This window comes from Aythya fuligula, chromosome 11 (genome assembly GCF_009819795.1).
Source record: "Aythya fuligula isolate bAytFul2 chromosome 11, bAytFul2.pri, whole genome shotgun sequence".
Taxonomy (NCBI): Eukaryota; Metazoa; Chordata; class Aves; order Anseriformes; family Anatidae; genus Aythya; species Aythya fuligula.
In genome coordinates, this window is record NC_045569.1 from 3455775 (window position 1) to 3475624 (window position 19850).

Below are 19850 nucleotides of genomic sequence, written 5' to 3' on the forward strand. Positions count from 1 at the left end.
CATCACCAGTAGGATATCTCCTGCATATTTAAAGCACGTAGCAGAAATGTTATGACCTATCAAGAACTATAACCACTGGGTTATAAAATTCTGCGTTATATCAAGGTAGTCTTGTATTTTGAGTATTTAAACACTGAATAATTGCAGTCTTTTCAGCACTATACATTTTCTAAGCAAACTTCTCATGTGCTCCGTTCACTTTCGACTGAACTGACTTTTGACTGAACTGAATCAGCTTTACTTAGTTTATATTTTACCTTTTTTTTAGCTAACAGATTTGCAATTTTATTAGTCAACGTCAATTAGGTAGCAGGAGGTGCTGGTTTGTTATGTTAGCAATGGTAGAGGTACTGTAAAGTATTGCTTAAAATGCTATTTGTTAGAGCTAGCACTATGAAGAAAGCGAGGACAGCACAGATAGTTCTACATACTTTCAGATGCTGTGAAGACCAAACTATGCTATGAACATGCCTCCAATTCACATAGAGCATGCTGTGCAGACACTGTCTGTTGAAAACTTACCCCATTTTGGTCACTTGGGCTATTAAAAAAAAAATCTTACAAGAAAACAACCCTGTTCATCATTTCTACTGTCAAGTAGAAAGGATGTTCACATAAGTTGCTGCACTTTTAAATAAAGACAAGGACACACAGGCAGTGTAATCACCAATACCACGTGGGAGCTGCAGGCAGGCCCCTCTATTACAATTACCTTGCCAAATTTCCCCTGCAACCAGGGGTTATGTGCAGAACGCAGGCATGAATCCAAGCTGTACAGACAGCACCCTGCACCTATTCAGATTAAGTGCTGAGTGTTATGTGTAGCACTAACTCCTTGTTGTGCAGCAGTCTTCATGTCAGGATTGCTACAGGTAACTATTGGAAACACCACGCAGGTCAACAGTATATACACCACCAGAACAGTAAGTTTCCTTGCACTTCCGTGTAAGCATTGTTTAGAAACGTCTTAAGCATCATCAGGTCACTGCTGATTTCTTAAGTCTGAAATTGGTTTTCAGTTATTGCACAATTTCTAAGTCTCACTATGCATTCATCATGTGCTTCATCTCCTTATCCAAGCTTAACTCACTCATTTTTAACAGGGGGGAAGAGGGCAGCCAAGATCCAAGTATTGATTATTTCTGTCTTATCCATCACATGAAGCTTAAATAATTAAAAGCTTGCTGGCAATTGAATTGGTGATCATCAAATATTGTGCTTAAGCTTCGTCTGACTGAGAGCAGCCATGCTACAAAGCCAGATTCAGTTAGATTTCCTCAGCTCTCCAATTTGATACACAAACTGATGGAGCTAGGTTGAAAAGAAGGTCACCTAATCCCAGACCCTGCTCTAATCTACTACTGTATCAAGGTTGGGCATCCAGTTACTGGGTCTGGGAGAGCAGCATTTGTGGAGGTGGTTTATTCTGCAACCACCTCATAACGCAGGGCTTCTTTTTCTGGAGAAGGTGATGTTACCGAGTCCCAGAGTCGCTGTATAGATTACATGAACCACTGACTAATGCAGCAGTCCTTATCACCCTAGAGGGCAAATTCTGTTTACTAGAATACTGGCTGCATTCACAGATGCAGATTGGTATTTCTGGAGATGTGAAAATACTTCCAAGCAGTGGTTTTTGTTGTTGGTGGTGGTGTTGGTTTTTATTTTTTTTATACAATTTACTCTGGATGGTCTTGGTTAAACACCAACATCTAGTCATTTCTATTCCATTTCCATGCACAGCTTTGTTTGCTCTTATGATTAAAACTTCAGATGATCTACCAAATGTTTTTTTTTTTTTAAATGTTTAAAAACATTAAAAAAAAAAAAGTTTTTGTATCTCCTACACTATTTTCCACTCCATTCCTTGGCAAATTTTAGTTTGCATTTTTTTATGACTGTGGAACATGGTTAAAGAGTGTCAGCATATTGTTTGTAATAGTGGAAAATGTTTTTTGGGGGAATGTTAATTTAGAACCCAGTGAGATGTATTAACAGTATCCCCTCTGGTGTTATAGTAAAATTCATCTTTCTGATGCTTCTTCATTCATGCTGCTTCATTTATGTCTCCCTGACGATTCTCTGTTGTGGACTGAACTAAGTTACTTTTGCCACCATCAAATCTGCCACCTGCCAACTCGTGTGACTACTTCCATAGTCTAGGATGGAGTCTGTGCCATCTTTTGGGCATCAAAACCTGAGTATCTATCCTCACGTTCATTTTCTCAGCGCCAGCTTTTACTCCACGGCAGTACTTCTCTGTTGTATTTATGTAGGCTATGCTGGCAGCATTGCTTGCTTTTATAACACGAGTAAAGGACTCCATACATCACAACAGCATATTTTTCCACTACGGCGAGTCAAGATGGATCATAACAGTGTCTTGTAAGACTGCTTTACCAGTATAGAGAAGTAAACCAGCCAAGCACTGCCATAGCGGATGACTCTAGCAGCACCGCTATGTTGTAGGATGGCAGCAAAATCCACCACCCAGACACAAATCTAATACTTGAACCCGAATCCACACTGAGATTCCTGTAGCACTGAGAAGCTGCACAAGGCAACTGGCAGAACTATCACCACCATGTTCTGAAGTACAGCCTCAGACAACAATATTTTCACGTCTGGTGGTATATTTGACCTGTCCGTTTCAACCTCTTTTTTCCCTCCAAATTCAATAGTATTGTCACACAAGAAATTTCCACATTAAAAAGGGGTAACTGCAGAACTGGCACATAAATTCTGCAAATTCTCTCAACAGATTATTCTGACGGCACAAACTACTCAAGGTTTCCAAGGCAGGAAGATTCACCTTCATGCACAGATTGCAGTGTAAGCCTGGGCTCAGCACCTGCAGCCAGTCAGTACAACCACACAGCTGTGATGTCTTCACACAAACTAGGATGCTCTGTATCTTAGGCCCGCCTTAACATACACATGAAGAAAAAAAATCCAGAAATCATTTTAATATAAAATGTTTTTATTGTTTTTGAAAACATTTAAAAAACAATTTTTGAGCACTTTCAATAAAAAAAATAACTGAAATGCTACTGCAATATTCAACTACTGTAGTTTCAGCAGTACAACAGACAACAAAACACTGGGGAAGAGGGGGAAAACTGGATTTCCTGCATTAAATGAAAACATGGAACAGGGATTTTTCTTCCTTTACGGTGCAGTAAATAAAGCACAGTATAGTACAAGACTATTATATGAACGTCAGATGCACTGCACAAGAAATGCTTTCCTTCTTTTCAGTTCAGAAGTCAGTGCTTATTGCAATTATTTGCAAATTATTTACTTCATGAATTCTTATCATGATAAAATGATGCAAAAATGTTTCTCAACACCCGAACAATAAAAAATAATCCAAGAAAAGAACATATTCAACAATAACTAAGCTGAATTAGTTAACATAAAAAAGTAAATAACTTGTGAATAACTATGCTCACATGGTTAACACTGGTTAACCAGTTTCAATACAGCAAAATAAAAAAAATAAAAGTGGTTACAGGAATATATCTAGTACTGTACAAGATTAAGTCATTAACACTCATGCACATTTTGTGATCATGTATTAACATGGTGAAGCAAACTAAACTTAATTTTTCCTGCTGTAATATTCTCATGTAAGAGAATAAGAAATAGACATCTCATTGAGATCAATGCACATTGCTACATAAGACAATTTCACCTGTCACTTTTAATGACATTTTGCCTTTTAATAATGAAACACATTAGAAAGTTTTTTTTGTTTTATTTTTTAATTTTTTTTGAGTGTGTTTTTTTTTTTGTTTTGTGTTTTTTGTTATTTTATTATTATTTTTTTAATCTGTGGGCTGTATTTGTTGCATTTATCCTAAGGAATGTGCCTGCCACAGGTTCAACAGAATTTTAGTGCAATATATGAACCCAGAAAGTTTGCTGGACTAACCAACCAAATTTAAAGTGTTTGCTGCAATACAGTACACAGGGTACAAATTCACTAGTTCATATACTTTAGCAAAAATTGCTAGCAAAATAATTCATTTCTAATGTTATTAGGAAGCCAATTATGTAAACAAGGGGTCAGAACTGTCTCAAATTCTTAGTTTTGGAGTATCTGACACAGGCTTCCGTTTGTTAAAAATCAGAGAATTTTCCTTTGGGTATTGCATACTTTGGTGTGCAGTAGTGCTCTGTCTCAATGTAAAGAACTAACTAGCACTAAGTATAGGGACCTAACAGAATATTAGTTGTAACATCAACATACGAACACCTATAAATTAACACACACCTATGTACAAAGCTGTGCCTATGCCTTGGGTTTCACTTGAAAGAATCCTTACTGAATTGAACGTTTCTTAAATTTAATATACATTTGCTTTAAATCCACTGATTATAGAATATACCTGCTAATTAAGTCATGTGTTAGCTTCAATATAATGTTTGTATTTAAAAATAATTTAAAAGGTACTTTTAAAAACCTTTGGTGACGGCTGCATAATTTAGAGTGCATCAGCTTTTTAAATCTACTCTTGCTTTACTGAGAAATGTTCTGAAGAACCAGAAGTTAGACAAAAACTTGTTTACACCAAGCCCACGTCGGTCTCAGTGCCAGCGCCACGGAGGTGAGGCCAGCACAGCACGCAGACGCAGATGGCTGCAGCACAGACGTCCTGTCCTGCCCACCACTCTCCCCTGGCAGGTAGGGTTTACATATTCACAGCACTTTGCACAGGGTCAGAAAAGAGAGGTGCTGGATGTGTCTCAGATCCAGTGAAGTCAACAAGAGGATGGTCAGCACCTTTCTGGCTAAAGGCCACAGGCAGGTAGAGAATTCAAGCCCTGCCTTCAGCAACTTCTGTCTAAAGGAAAAATGGTTCCAGCCTTACTGACAGACAACTAACAGAACTCTACACTGCGGTTTTTGGAGTCCCACTTCCTTAAAAAAAATTAAAAGTGTCACTTGGTCTGAAAGTAAACCACACCATCGCACATCTGCGTTTTAAGGAAGGATCCAAACTCTCCAAGTCTGTTCCTAATGAAGCGTCAAAACTTCTGATGCAAGCACAGTGAAATCAGGCCACATGTAAGGTGCTATAGCTTATCGCAACTGCTCATCCCTGAAGAAGAGGCCACAGACTGGGTGTCAATCAGAGCACGAGCAAAAGAAGCCATGGTACACCTGGAGTGCCAATGCAACATCACAATTTGAATCAAGCACAGCCAAAAAATAAAAAAATCCAGTCCTGAGATCACGACATTACCAGAATCTCAAGAAGGAGGGGAAAAAAAAGTCACCTAAAAATGTGAGCATCTCTTCCTCAATAAATCTAGGAGGGCTTACTGTGCCTTCCTATTCATAAATTCATGACAGCTCATTCAAAGAAGGAATGCAAGAGAGGAAGATGTTTTCAGTTCTACTTTCAGTTTTGTACATACCAGTTCACAAGATAAATAATCGATTTTATACTAAGCGTAAGGGATGGTACTGTAGCATCCTTAGTACAGTTCATTTGTAAAAGCTTGCCCCTGCAAGTCCTCTTTCTAACAACAGGGTCACGGGCTAGTTAAGAAACTCTCTTTTCATCATTAGGGAAAACCATCTCATGCTGATAAAACAACAGGTCTTTTTTGTTTCGTTAAGGGAACTAGTAAGGTAGAAGTCTAAATCCCATTCTCTAGCTAAGGAGTATTAGCAAAAATTAGATTCATCTGTCTTCCCAAATCATTCAATGAAAATGGAATTCAGCCTTCTAAAACAGTAAGCACTTTAAAAAGTTTTACCCAAAGAAAGATCACATCTGACTGTGTATCTGTAAAGTGCCTGGCAGTATTATGGCTCTATATGAAGTCTTTTTAGATCAACCACATTTTCTAATATTTTAGTCGTATTTTGTTTAAAACAGAAAGACAGAAAGGCTCAACCTACTGAAACACAGAGAAAATAACATCTTCCTACACCCTCCACTATGTTAAAAAAGAGCAAATTTAAAATCGAATCTTTAAAAATAGTATTTTAATGAGCTCCAACAGCTCTTTTGTTTTTAAAAAGAGGGAAAAACATCACATTACTTCTTTAGCTCTGATAAATAATCAAATAGTACCTATCATTTTAAAATAGGGTGTTACTCCTAGATTACATCTCAGTGCTCAAAATCTTTTCCCATGAATTTTACCTAATATAAAAACACTGAAATGAACACTAAAATACCAAGTATAACGTCAGGAACATTAATGGATAAAATAACTACATAGATCTGTATCTCTTAAATAAAAAGTTTAGTGCATCTTTCTTTTTTCCTTGATCATTCCTGTTAGTTTTCCTGTCTCTGCATCTTACTAGAGATGTAAATGGCACCGGTGCTACGGAGATTTTCCACAGCTCACCACTGAGCAGTACTCAAGATGGCTACACAATGGTCAGGCACCTGCACGTCACCTGCTCCACCTCTACCCACTCCCCATCACCTACACAGCTGCAGGCACCCTGCCCTTCAGACCTCACCAACAGAGGTCAGTAAGGATCATCTACTAGAAGTAACAAGCAATGCGGAGTATGGAAAGCCTGCTAACAAGCTCGACTTAACACCCACCCAAAGCCTCAACCATTGCTGTCACTGCTGGCTGGCTATTCACCACTTCTTTATTTACTACAATAATAAATGTTGAATGGGAAACACTATAAAATTCAAATTTTAATACTGGCTCTTTGATAGCCCATCACCTTCAGAGATTTGTTTAAAATTGGTAAGACTGCCTTTTCATTGCTCAAGTATGAGCAACTGTTACAGCAAACTTTTTTTTTTAAATGCCACAAAACATAGCAAGTGTTTCTGCTGCAGGAGGCACTTCCATTAAGACAAATACAATACGTCTGTCTTTCAGATACAGTGTGCTACATACATATTATAAAACAAGATTAACCCAACATTTCAACAGCAGGATGATCCTTGCTCTCCATCCACTCAAAACCTGAAGTCATTGAGTTAATGGATTCATTGCAGATTTGTTGAAACAAGGGGTCATTTTTTAATTCCTCCAGTGTAGCATCATCATCTTGTCCCTGCTGACGACCTGGATCGAACAGTAGATTTGTGTCTAAAGTGTTCAGATCGTTAATGCTGCCTGAGAGTTCGGAAGACAACCTGATGTCGCTGGAAAAGACAGATGTAACGTTCAGATCTGATGCCACCTGATTCACCAGCTGCTGGTTTGTTGGCAGACTGTCCTCCCCTAAAAGGTCTTTTACAGTGCTGCTAAAATCTAATTGCTGCTCTCCGATGTCTGATTGTGCTTGGTTATCTCCAGAAGAGAAACTGATCTGATCGGTGCTGCTGTTTTTTGTGAGGTAATTTGGTGTTTGGAATTCATAAACTGAAGTGCTGGAATTAATCATATTTTGCGGGTTGGCACTAGGAAAAGCAGTGGATGTCTCTAAAATCTGAGTGAGATTCATCCTGGCCGTGTAATTTGAGGGCATGTTGTTCATTCCCAAACCTCTCACTGCATCATCGCTGTCAGAATCAAGTTTGCTTAACAACACGTTGGTTATTTTTTTAGTGTTTGTTTGTTTCTGAAGAGACGGGAAGGCTGTCTGCATCATTACAGTCAACGGGACCGACTGGCTTCTCTGCGCTATGTTATTGGCACTGGTGTCTGCATGGATATTCGTAAAGACATTGTGAACTTCTGGAGTCACCGGGCTCCCAAAAGGCGTCACGTTGGAGCGCGGTATATTTGAAACAGGGTAAACGGTGCTTCCACTGAGATTACGCTGGCGATGGACAGCAGGGCTCACGCTCCGGCATCTCAGACTGTTATTGAGAGTGGAACTGGCTCCTTTGTTGTCCAGAGGAGCAGGAACAGCAAAACCCTCTTGCTTGGTAGTGTTACTTACAGGGGCTGCCTGGTGCTGCACAGGTGAAACGGGAGTCACGCGACCAAAGTGAGTATCGTGGTGGCGTGGCTGAGACTGGTACGACTGGCCAGGAACTGCAAACGCGTGAGGTTTCCTGAAGCGATCCTCCACCAGCTCCTGGTAGCTCGTAAGGATGCCGTGGTTTGCAACTGACGAATTGGTGACGCCACCGTACCCGTTATTCATCCACTCGAGTTTGGTTTTGTCCGGGTGGGTAGCCATAGGCCGCTGCATCGGCTTCACGGGGCTACTGGAAACAATGCTGGCATCGTGGTAAGCCATACTGGAGCTTATGGGAGTAAACGCAAACGGGTTTCGGCACTCCACAGGACTCGGAGGGACGCTGCTGCTGCAGTTGGAATGCGGCGTGCCTATGGGCGTGTGCCGGCTGCTTCCCAGGGCGCTGTCTACGGGAGTCGTCTGAGCCAGCCTGGAGCAAGGGCTCTCTCGTGACACGTTCTGAGATCCAGAGATCATTTCTGAGGTGGGGGTCGGAGTTGGGGTGGGAGTGGGAGTTGGGGTGGGGGTAGGAGTAGGAGTGTGGATCGGAGTGCTGTTGTTATGGATTGAATGGTAGAAGTGTGTGCTGCTGGGATGAGATGACACAGGAGCTCCTTGAGCTGCTGTCTGGCTCTGAAGTGCCATTCCTAGACAACCCCCGTAAGGATGAGGATTATTCATTGACATCTGCTCCTCCATGAGCACCAGCTCCTCCACAATGCTGTCCTGGGTAAGGTCATCATCAAATGAGAAGAAGTTCTCATTCGACTGGGGGACTGTATGTTCAAACTCTTTCAGCTCGGACTGCAGAGGTAACTGATTCGAAGACTGTGCTTGTATTTGACCCAAGGAGGAGTCCTGGAGCTGGCTCTGTAGCTGCTGGTTGTACACGTCCTGCTGCATGCCCTCACAGTGCACCGGCTCCCACGCAGACTCCTGTAAGTCACTAGAGCCAGAATGTCCTGCGATAGTCATAACACTGATATCCTGCTGCTGGTCACAATTCACAGATGCAAAGTCAGAGGTTTTGGTGATATGGTGCCACGCATTCGGGTTAAAGCTGCCATCAGATTTTGAATCATTTTCTATGATAAACATGTTTCCTTCCAATTTCACTTTTATATCTGGAGATGATGCTGATGCAAGCTGCTGTCCTAGAGTAGGATCACTGGTATTTAAATTGGTGCTCAAGGAACAGTCTGTCGCTACGTTTGCTGGAGCTGTGGAAGGTACGGGTACATTTACAGGTACCTTGCTGGGAACTTGAGCAAGTGTTGCAGTATTGTCACCGCTAGCTAACGATACAACCTTTGGGGCCTTCTTAACGCTGTTTGCTTTTTGACCCTCCACAGCATTACCAGCTGAAAGCTGCCCCACCAGTGGTTTCTTTACAGGTGGTACCTGGGAATCTTGAAGTGTAGAAGGTTGTCGCTTTCTTGGACTTTTAGTGCATACTTTGTCTTTAATCGTAGACTCACCAGTAGGAGGTGAACCAATGCTGGTGCTGGACAAGTGACTGGCAACTGAGAGCTTTTGAGTGCTTTGATTATTGCCTGCTGAAGAAACTGGTGTCGTCTCATTAGACTGGGTTTTATATTTGGTCCCTGCTTCTTCAGCTCCCTGATCGCAGCCCTTAACTGTTTTTGCCTCCACAACACCATCAGCTGAAACCTTCAAGGTTGTGACCTCAAAATTTATTTGTTGAGCAGGAGGCAGGCCAGGGGCTGCCTTTATAGATTTAGATACATCAGAGCTCTCTTGGCCCTGTACTGGGTTCTCATCCAGCAGTGCTTCTGGTTCCATTTTGATCTCAACTGCAGATGCAGCTACAACAGTGCTAGGTTTGGATCCTGGGGACTGAAGTGAGACAAGAGATCCATTTTTCACCTGTGGAGCAGCTCTCCCCTCTTCCACTGCTCCCGCAGTGCTATTAACTGAAGGTGTCTGTTTGACAGGCACACTACCGCTGCTTGGGGCGAGAGATATTGCTGTCATTTTTACCACATTTAAGGAATTCACATGTGGAGCTGGCACAACAGTCTTGATTGGGCTACTGGTAAAAAGCACCGTTGTGGGAGAGCGGATGGTGAGAGCACTGGTATTTGCTGGCTTCGGTAAGATCTGCGGGTAGCGATGTCGGGCAGAGCGGTCACCAACGGGGCTGGCAGGAACATTCTGGGGAGTCTTTGGTGACTGCTTGACTGATTGCATGTGCTGAGTGACAACCTGAACGTTGAGCGGCAGGACCTTGCTGTCTGACGATCCCATAGGACTTGGAGATGTCACCAACTGCCTGGTCCTTGGCACCTGTTCAAAGAGGAAGAGACACGGTGTGGTGATGAAGCAAGAAAGTCCTCCAGGCCCACAGACTACTTCATCCCCACGCATTTCAAAAGGTGAAGGACAACGCAGCTCAACACAGCAAAGCTAGTGACTTCAAAACAAAGCAAGCTCTTCAACTGCGTACCAGGCAATTGGTATCTGTCTGCCTAGGATTGGTGGGCAGACACATGGCCTCAGTTTTTAAGGGACAAGGCACTGGCCTACACATTAGGCTTAAGAAAGGATTATTATCATACAGTCCTTCACCAAATAGAACAAAAGACAGAAATACAAAAGACAAAGAGGAGAAGATGCATTCAAAACTGCTCATTTTCAAGATTTCAAAAGCAAATCAAATCTAAGCTGAGTATCAGGCAGAAAAACTCCCTTATCTATTGAAATAAACAGCACAGCTAATAAAAAATAAAAACCTAAAAACAAATAACCTTCCTCCCAACCCCCCCCCCTTTTTTTTTTCCTTTTTTTTTTGTCTGAAAGACAAAGAAGCTCCATATTTTCAGTTTCATGCAAAAACAAAATTGCTGGTGTCACCTAAGTATGCTGGGCCAATGCAAGTCAATTTGGATTCCAAATGAGGGGCTCAGTGAGCCACATGACCTGTGCTGGCTCTCCCATCTGGTTGAGCTTCATCCCAAGGGTCATTATGCCCACATATAACCAATATTGGTAGCTGAAATCCCACTATCAATGATTTCAAAGATGAACAAGACCTATGTGATATGATCAGAATGCTGCTGCCTCCTTATCTCACCCAAACTCAGTCACATCGTTACACCACTCGTGGTGTAACAGTCACTGGGACAGAACAGCATCGAGGGACCCAAGTCTGAACGAAAAGCAACATTCTTCCCTCCCACTGACATATCTATTTAACTACTTTCATAAGGGGGTTTCTCTAGAATTGCTGGAGAAGATTACCGGTATCGGGCTGGGGACAGCTGCCACAACAATACCAATGGGCTGAGGAGACAGGATTGCAGGGCTTCCATTCGATATACTCGTCACACCATTGGTTGCAGTGCCTTCCGTTTTCTTTGCTGGGGACTCTCCTGGCAAAGGAGACTGCAGTTTCTGTTCTTGCTGCTTCTTCTGGATCTTACGCTGCAGCTGCTGCTTGGCATCAACAGGAGATGACAGAGTTTTCACTTGTGGTTGGAAGGAATTGCTTTCAGCAGTAGGCATAAAAGCTGAGGGCTGGGGGATCCCTTTTATTCCTGAACACAGAAGAAGAAGAATGAATTATAACAACACATACGCAGTCTGTTGTAGTGCCACTTCTGTATCCAACTGCAGATACATAGCAGGCATCTCCACAACCATTCAGGGAACACCTCATCTATTTGTGCATGCTCGAATCTATTCAGTGTTTCAGTTTCTTTCCGTATCTGTGTCTAAACTCCTATCTGTTAGGCAAGCTGGCCACTAGCTGATAAATTTTATGTATTGGCATCTTTTTTCTAGTAACCCCAAGGTACGTATTTTGAATTACATCTAAAAACAATGCAATTAATTTAACTGACAGTAGAGGGCAGTGGATATATTTCAGAGGAATCTTTAAAATCCATCATCTACCATGTTTTTGTTGTTACCTATCTTGAAAGCAGTTTTAAAAATGAAAAATCTTTCCAGAAAGCTGTGGGTCTGTGTCACAGAGGAGCACCTCTGAACAGATACTACCTACATGTAATGTCAGAATGGACTGCAACCAGCACGTGATCATGGACAGCAGTGAAAGAAGGGCAAGAAGAGTAGTGACAAGGGAGGAAAAGAAAACAAAAGAAGGAAAAAGGTGAAAAATGAGGGAAATTAGAATTATTTATTTATTTATTTTCTGGAGACAATGCCTTTGCTAATCACAAGCAAGCAATGGTGCTTCCAAGGAGAACACTATGGAGTTGGTCTTGTCTGTGCAGCTGGTACCAATTCCTGTTACAAAATCACGTCGCATCTATGATCTTTCATTCATTAACAGTCAAGAGGATAAGCACACTCTCTCAAGAATGGCCCAATTCTCTTGAATTGCCCTTCTAAATATGCTTTACCAGTTTAATTTATATTTCCATAGGCTTCTCCGTTACTTTAAAAGAACTCGATTATAAATCACTCATCACCATTTAAGGGCAGTAATTTGGGTTTAGATCCCCAGTATAAGCTCAAACACCGTCTTCTGGGAGCCCATCCTTTGAGCAGCAGCCTGCATGGACCACAAGAGCCTGAACTCTACAACACGTCTCCACGTTAAGTGTTCAATTCCCTCTTCACAGAGCAGTGAAACACCCAAATATATTGCTATTACTGGAAAATATGTGGTCTGAATACTGAAAGCAAGTAATGTTTGTCAGGAAAATAACACCACAATTTTACCTTAAAAAAAAAAAAAAAAGCTTTATTTTTTTCCCTACCAGTTAGTACACAGAAACACTATAGTTCCTCATGATAAAGAGGAATGGGAATTAATATCTTATTTACCATGCCAGACCATAGAACCTCTCCTGAAATGAGTACCTGAGCTCCACAGGCATGCATTGGAAATAACCACCTTTTTCCTTGAAACACCACCTTCTCCTCAAGGAAGTAAGGGGATCCAGAAGGGGATCACCCCTGTCTTCAGCCTTGACCACCAGTTTCGATTTGAAATGCGTGAATTTGAAATCCATTTCTCTGAGATGTAGTGAAATACAAAGTAATTCTCCTCTTTACCTTGATCCTTAACAAAGATCTGACATCAAGTGCTGGAATCCCAGTTACACAAACTGCCTCTGGAGGGGGCTCTCCTGTCCCTCTCAGTGCCCCTCAAACCATTATCTCTAGTACAATCTATAAAAACAACAGCTGACACACTTTTACTACCTGACACAGATCAAACATCTCAGGAAAATTTGCATCTGACATACCAGAAATGCCTGTAAGAAAATCTGCTCGGGAGAGAAAATTAAGACGGACAATTGTTTCCAAATGAGGACAAGTCATCAAACAAACACAGCTACACCAGCAGCGTGCCTACAAACCCCCACTGTCAGGGCACCCAAATCCTGATCTAGCATAGTACAGCTCGGTACAATTACTCGCATGCAGGGTTAACTCAAGTTAACCCTGCCTTTGAGTGCTTCGTAAGACCAGGGTCCTCATCAGAGGAATTGGAGAAGACCTTGGCAAGAGTCTGGGGAGACAGGCGTCCATCCAAGTGCCACAGACAATCACTGCAGGCCGTGTCCCAGGAATCACCAGTCAGCTCATGACAGCACCACGCACACATCCCTGCCTTCCGTGCAGGGGTTTTTGACCTGAACGGCCAAGATGGACTGGAAGCCCCACATCCTGACTGCTTCCCACCATGCATGAACGCCTACCTTTCATTACCTCAGAGAATATGAGCTAGGAAACCAACTTGAACAAGACCACTCAAATTGTATCATTAGTAATTTCCTTGACAGAGAATTTCTTGCTTCAATTTCTGTTGCTGAATTGTTTACTTAACTGTAAGGACTTCTAGAGAAATTGCTGAAGTCTCTTCAATGACCAGCCCCACACTTCACACTGACTGTGATTACGTAGTAGCTTTAAGACCAACTGAGGTTTCTCTTCCCCCACTTCCCTTCCCTTTACCTCTCCCTCAGGCAGCAAGCAGTTCTCAAGAAGCACGACTCTATTTTACCAGACATTTTTATACCCAGTCCTTACGCGACCATTAACACAAATCTAAACTGCAGCAAGAAGTTGTCAGGCAAGCAAAAGGTTACCATCACGAACTAAACCTGAAAACACTGCTTATTTTCAAATCTTCCTACCCCGACTACTTTCAAGAAAATAATTTAAAGCAATGCAGACTGAAATCAGTCTGGTTCAGCTAACATCTGTTGGAGAGGACTAAAATGCCAAGGTCTGAAGTGGGACACGTTCCTACTCAAAGCAGGGGAGACAAACCCAATCGATCCCTAAAGGTCCAGAGCTGTCCAGACACCTCAACTCCTCCTGGTCACCCCAGATTAAGATTAAAAGAAATCCCTCTGATTTAAAATGCCTTACTCTCAGAAAAAACACCCCCCATTTCATCGATTCAGAATGAATTTAACTCATTACCTGCTGGTGCCCCTGCCATTACTGTTAAAGCTGCCATTGACTTGGTGCCGATGTAGTGACTTTTTACAAGGAAACGAGCCAATTCCAGGACTGTATCAAAAGGCTGGCTTAGCACTTTCTGGGCCCATTCGCAAACAAGCCGGCAGGCCGCAGAGACAACTTCCTCATCGGCACTTTGTAGCTGCCCAGACGGCTCTGTCCCATCCAACTACAACAAACAAAGAAGGAATGGTTACTTTCGTTATTAAAGGCCACTAAGGAGTGAACACAGGAACACAGGGCAAACGGTGATCAAAAGCACACAGCAAGCTGAATGCGGATGTTCACAGTTCTTCATGAAATTGGGAGAATGAGACCACAACATCCATGCTACTAAACATTATATGCTGCTGCTTGTTTCCAAAGGGACCATGTGGAATTGCTGCTTCTGGAAGAAAATCAAAGCAAGAATCCCAACATTCAGACCACCTACAGTTGATCCTCCTTGCAACCAGAGTCTTGTCACTGCAGCAGCCGTTGTTCCCCAGGAACTGCTTCTTTCCCAGGGGATTCTCCTCTAACGGTGAATTATTATTATCAATATACAGTAAAGCCGAAACGGGATCAGAGTTAAATACATATATAAACACACCTTGTAGGTAGCAGTACTATGGAATTCTGCTTCACCTCTGATGTATTATTTTTTTTATACTAGTACTACAATTCTTTCTAGATTTTTATAGAAAACAAACAAACAAAGAATGATTTAGAAGCTGAGCATCATAAAGAAATTATGAAAAACTACACAGCTCTTCAATTTGCTTGGAAAACTTAAGATAGTAAGAAAAACTTAAGACAGTATAAGTAACATAATAAATGTTAATTTGCACAAATATGTAGAAGTATATAACATACCCCATCTCCAGTTTTATGAAAGTCAAGGTTGGGCAGTGTTGGCATATGAACAAAAGCCTTCTTCCTCAGTCCACTGTAGCAATATGTGATCAAGAATTAAGGTCCACATCATCTCTGCTTGTTAGGTGGCATGTAGGGAGGACGGGCAGTAATTCCTCCTATACCTCTCATAAACTTTATACCCAAACTCAGCCACAGCTCTCATATTCAGTGTCATTAAACATAACCTCACAACAGCCCAGAATCCACAGCCTAAAAGTTCACATACAGTGTCTCTTCTCTATGATGAGCAAATCCTTGTCAAAATCACCGATTTTTCATTTTCTCTAAATGTGTATTTCTCTTCCCTAGACCACAGAGTTTACATTTTCTTACACTAACGTGGACAGAGCATAACTACAGTAAATTAAATGTAGGGTGGTTAGGTATTAAGGCAAGTGTGAAATAAAGTCATATTTTAATCACTCTGAATTAGAAACTTAGGAAACAGAACTGAAAGACAATCCTGTCAAGCTATAATTACATCATATAATTTATTCCTTAAAATTTGTCTAGCTCCATTCAGAATGCTGCTATAAAGTTTTGGACTCCATTACTAGATAGTCCAACACTGTACTTAATGAAAAAAATAACGGACATAATTTCTTCATGTACAATTATGTGTGTTTTTTTTTTGGTCCCCTCTGAAGACGATAAATAATCCTGGGCTGCCCGCTAGCATTAATTCTCTTTGCTTACCATGCTTAGAGTAAAACCTTGGCAAAAGACAGTATTACAGTCAGTCCATTACAGGTAGTTCTTTTGATTGTTTTTTAATTAGAACGTACAACCTCCTTGAGGTCTTTCACCCTTTGAAGCCCATCCTCACTTCCTGCAGTAGCTCAATCTATCCACTGCATCAGAGCAACACACTGATGGAGCAAGAGCTGGCCCTGTGGGACACAGCAGGCAGCAGGTTGCTTCATGGCAGTTTCCAAAGATTCTCAAGGGAAAGTGCAATTCTCAACTTGGAAAAGACTAAATTCTTGCAGATGAAACTACTTACTTTGAAAATCAGTAACAGTTTCTGTTTTTTAATGGAATACCTCAGCTTGCTAAAGACTAGACAGAAGCAGTTACCTGTGCAATAAATAGAAACCATAGCTTCATCTCAGAAAAGCCTGAGAAAAATTTACATCCTTGTAGCCTTTTGATTTGATTACTGCACTTCTTTCCCAGCAGTGCTTCTTGTCCCTAAACTGAAACAGCAGAACCACCAGTGATATAAGCTGACTCTTTTCCATAGTACTTGCCCTGACTTGTTCATAGCGGCTGCCTGTTAGCTGATAAACTACTCTGTCTCAACATTTAACTGTGCATACTTATGCCTGTAACACTATCTTTACCTGCACTATGACAACACCAATTTGCTGTATACTTCAGGCTCTGCTTTAAGTTACAGCTGAACAGGATAGTATTTTTGCATACCCTTCGGGAGAGTGAATTTCTCTACCACAAGCAAAAAGGGAAAGAAGCGGACTCCAGTTGTGGGCACAGGGAATGAGACCACAGTCAATGGAGAGAGACATCGCTTCTCATCCTAGCACTTGCTCTGAATTGTCTTTTCTGTCTCAGGAAGTATGCACCATGCCACGAAGGAAGCAGCCTGTTCCCCTCACCCCTGCAGGACATGCCATCAATAAGTGACTTCCAAGTCTATAATCAGCTTTTTGACTGCTTCCCAGTAATCCCCTTTTCTCTTTCAAACAATCGAAAGAGTGGATTGAGGAGCTGCAGTTTTATGAGAGATTTGTAGCACCTCTTAAGAAGGATCTGTGGCTTTACAACTAACTTTTAAAGTACTGGTGTGCACAAGTATATAATGAAGCAAGAAATGTTTTGATAATTCTGAACTGCTAATAAAATACTATTGTATGTACGTGAGGCAAGTTCCTCTACTTCAATATTCCTCTTCACACTATGTGATAAGGCTTTTTTGGTTCCTCGCTGTTGTGACAACTAAGCTTCCCAGAAAGACAGTGTAACCTAAATTTACTATCTTGTTTCTTAAGTGGTATCTTGCAACTTAACACTATAGCATTTAATAATCTTTAAAGATTTTTGGGAAAGTGTCTGCATATTTTATTTAACATTACTTCTAAGTTTAGCTGGTAGTTGAGCTGTAACAGCAGATGCTCTCCAGGCAATTGCAGAAGAAGTTACTGAGAAGTGTTCTAGCAAAGGATATTTTGATTTGCCTCTTGTGCCTAGACGACGGGCCTTCATATTCGGAAAGACATTTTTCATGATCTTTCCGAAGTCAGCAGCACTTAATGGGTGATAGCCAAGATTGTCACAATAGCTCCTGCAACAAAGAGAAATAAAACGTGAATGGAATCAAAGTTAATACAAAAGGCCAGCCTGCATGCTAGACTCCAAAGGTTTTCAAAAAGAAAACACTCAAACCCATCCATATTTAGAACCACATATAACATTAATGAAGCTATCCACAACGAACTGAATACATAAAAAATGTATACACAGAGCTATTAATACCATCGGTTTTGCCTTGTTCTCTACTGAGTTCAAAGACAAGTCATGTGGAGATTTAACAAGTAGTGGCATTAACTAGAGCACAGTTAAGATTCTCTCCACAACTTAGTTTGAAGCTATTATGTTTCAATTCACTTACTGTAGGACTTAGCAGTGACATGCTCTAGCCAGAGGTATGGCTTGAGTGTGTGGGAAGGCCTGAAGTCCTATTGGAGTATTTGAAAAGCAGCAGGTCCGAGATTTGTCTGCCTGCACAGCTGCAACTTGAGACAACTTAGCGCACAGATTTTCATGAGGCGTAGCTTCCCATGGAACCAGCTTCACCTTTATAGGTGTAACAAAAAAACAGGTATTGAGGACCTAGTCCTCCTAGCAACTGTTTGCCTACACTGAACTATAAGATCTGCTTAATTATAGATATCCTTGCATGAATTACTAGCCCTAAATTCACAGATTTCTACTGCCTCTACAAATGCGGATCTGCTAATCTTCGCACAAATGAGTAAACAAGTTGATGACACAGGAAAAAAAGCAACAGAAGCTATTCATTTTGCTAAATTTACTTTCTAGTAAAATGGGTACCATTATCTGTCTTCAGTTCTCAAGAACACCAGAAGTTTTGTTTCAACACCTGAGGTATTCAGAAAAATATCTCCTTAAGGCAGAGAGCAAGAATTGTTGATTACACTGCCAAGTGTGAACATTCTGAGAAATCACAATCACGTGAAAGCAAAGGAGAAAAACAACCTGCTCTGGAACGCTCAGCTACGCAGCAAGTGCTTGAGGCTGCACAAAGATACCAACACTACTACATATTGATTGCCTTTTGTTCAAGAGCACCGTAGTATTTCACAGCTGTTGACATGCTCAGGCCCAAAAGCACACCGGTAAAGCGTTCTCTTTCAGACTTCCTACGGTCACAGAGTCAGCACCACAGCAATAGCTCCTTTCCTGTGGGCAGCCCACCAGCAATACACAGAACCAAGCTGTCTCTGAACAGAAGAGGTGACTGTACACAGCTCTGTGTGGGCATCATAGCAGAGAGCATCAAGACAATCGCTTCACACACTGCATTGCTCACTACTCTAACTTGGGTACATGCAGGCAAACAAATCTCTGTTCATCAAGGAAGAAAACAAAAAGCATCACTCCTGAAACAGAGGTTTAATTCCCAGCATCACATGGTAGAACCAGTCACAATCAGCAATGGCACCTGCATCCAAGGAGTCCAGACAAACAGCCTTCTCTGAAAACTGTAGCTACACAGAGAGATATTTTTGAGATATTTCCACTGCATTTATTTTCTCTGTAAAAATATCAGTTATTACAGAGCAGCTATATGCTGCTTTTACCTTGGCTGTATGTAGGTATCCTCCTTTTGCAAAGCACTGCCACAAATGTTATGATTTTGATGATAAACAGCAAGGTTTTTCTATTTGGTTCTACCATTCTTCCATAGAGCTTGTGTGCCCTTACTTTCCCCAGCTCTGTCTGCAAACTTGTGTAGACTGCTGTTATCCATGGGACAGAAATAAAAGACCTTTGTTTCTCCTTCCAAAATGAAGAAGGAAATGCAGTGTAGTGCAGAGGAGCCAGTCTTACCAAAACTTTCAGCCCATTCTCGTGACAACTCTCACTTTTTTCTTCTTTATTGAAAAGGAAGCGAGGGGATGGGACACAACGCCCCCAACACATTCCCAATGAAAGTGGACAGACCACAGGAACAGGAGCTGCTGGACACTGGAAGCTCCACCTTTGGAGGCATAGCATCACAGATTAGTTAGAGTGGGAATGGCGCTTGGTAGCACCCTTTTAGACTTCAGTCTAAACACCAGCCCACAAGAGGCTCAGCTTTGAGGTCAAAACCAGGCTGCTCGGCTTCGCCCAGTAAGGTCCTAAAAACAGGCAGAAAGATTTCACACCCTCTTTGGGCTCCCATTCCAGTGCTTGGTTTCCCTCATTCATAAATGGTCTGGGATAAGGCAACATCACAAAACGTCAAAAGCTGGCCCTGCTCTGAGTGAGGGGTTGGACCTGGTAACCTCCAGAGGTTCCCTCCAACTACTTGATGTTTCTGTATCAGACATCAGGAAAATTT

The 19850-nt window shown here is 41.6% G+C and overlaps 1 protein-coding gene across 2 annotated transcripts in view; it reads right to left on the reverse strand.

Moving 5' to 3' along the window:
* Nucleotides 1-3789: 3789 nt before the first annotated feature.
* The window catches only part of RFX7 (regulatory factor X7), a 53211-nt gene continuing 37150 nt past the window's right edge, over nucleotides 3790-19850 (reverse strand). For both annotated transcript variants that reach the window (XM_032194722.1, XM_032194723.1), the window contains 5 exons: nucleotides 17448-17564; nucleotides 15221-15305; nucleotides 14327-14534; nucleotides 11165-11460; nucleotides 3790-10210 (listed from right to left, as the gene is read on the reverse strand). In XM_032194722.1, coding sequence (XP_032050613.1) covers nucleotides 6905-10210; nucleotides 11165-11460; nucleotides 14327-14534; nucleotides 15221-15305; nucleotides 17448-17564 — 4012 coding nt within the window. In that variant the 3' untranslated portion in view covers nucleotides 3790-6904. The remainder of the gene's footprint in view (nucleotides 10211-11164; nucleotides 11461-14326; nucleotides 14535-15220; nucleotides 15306-17447; nucleotides 17565-19850) is intronic.